Source organism: Amphimedon queenslandica, unplaced genomic scaffold, assembly GCF_000090795.2.
Source record: "Amphimedon queenslandica unplaced genomic scaffold, v1.1 AMPQUscaffold_12641, whole genome shotgun sequence".
Taxonomy (NCBI): domain Eukaryota; kingdom Metazoa; phylum Porifera; class Demospongiae; order Haplosclerida; family Niphatidae; genus Amphimedon; species Amphimedon queenslandica.
In genome coordinates this window covers 19450-20032 of record NW_003547123.1, presented here as the reverse complement: position 1 = coordinate 20032, position 583 = coordinate 19450, and the positions used below count along the sequence as shown (strand labels likewise).

Here is a 583-nt window from a genome sequence, read left to right as displayed (position 1 = left end):
TTTCATTGTGGAATTTCCAATTCCATTTTAGTTGCTGCAAAATTGGTTATTTTTCACTTATTTTTGCAGAAAAAATTTTTTTTCTGCAAAATGCCTCATTTTAAGTAAATTTTTGCAATATCATGAAGTCAATATTTTCAAGACATAATGAACAAAGTGTCAGTATTATTGAGTTTCGGAGAGTTGACTATCTTCCATTACGCTCACTGCAGCTGATTTCTCTGTTGCCTCCCTAAATGGGCAAAGAAAATGTAAAAAAGTATGAGAGTAATAGTAACAATGCTAATTTTTATGGGGGGGTGATCATTGCCAAAATATGATAAATTTATAGAATGGTCTAGTTCTCCACGCGCATATCATTGTCAATGCATTATGTGTACCATAACTATGGGGGGTGATCACTGCCAAAATATGACATATTTATAGAATGGTCTAGTTCCAGGGGCGTATCTAAGCTCTGAGAGTTGGCTGGGCACGGAGAAAAAATATGCGGCGCGCGAAGCGTGCCGCGAAAATTTTTTAGAGCTAATTAATATTCATGATGGGCGTGGTCAATTAAATACTACGATTATTACTTTAATTA

The 583-nt window shown here is 35.2% G+C and overlaps 1 protein-coding gene across 1 annotated transcript in view; it reads left to right on the top strand.

Annotated features, from left to right (window-relative positions):
* LOC105314703 (location of vulva defective 1-like) overlaps positions 1–216 on the top strand; it is an 8267-nt gene extending 8051 nt beyond the window's left edge. Inside the window, exon 11 of the mRNA XM_020003481.1 lies at positions 129–216. Within this exon, the coding sequence (XP_019859040.1) occupies positions 129–216 (88 nt within the window). The remainder of the gene's footprint in view (positions 1–128) is intronic.
* The last annotated feature ends 367 nt before the right edge of the window (positions 217–583 follow it).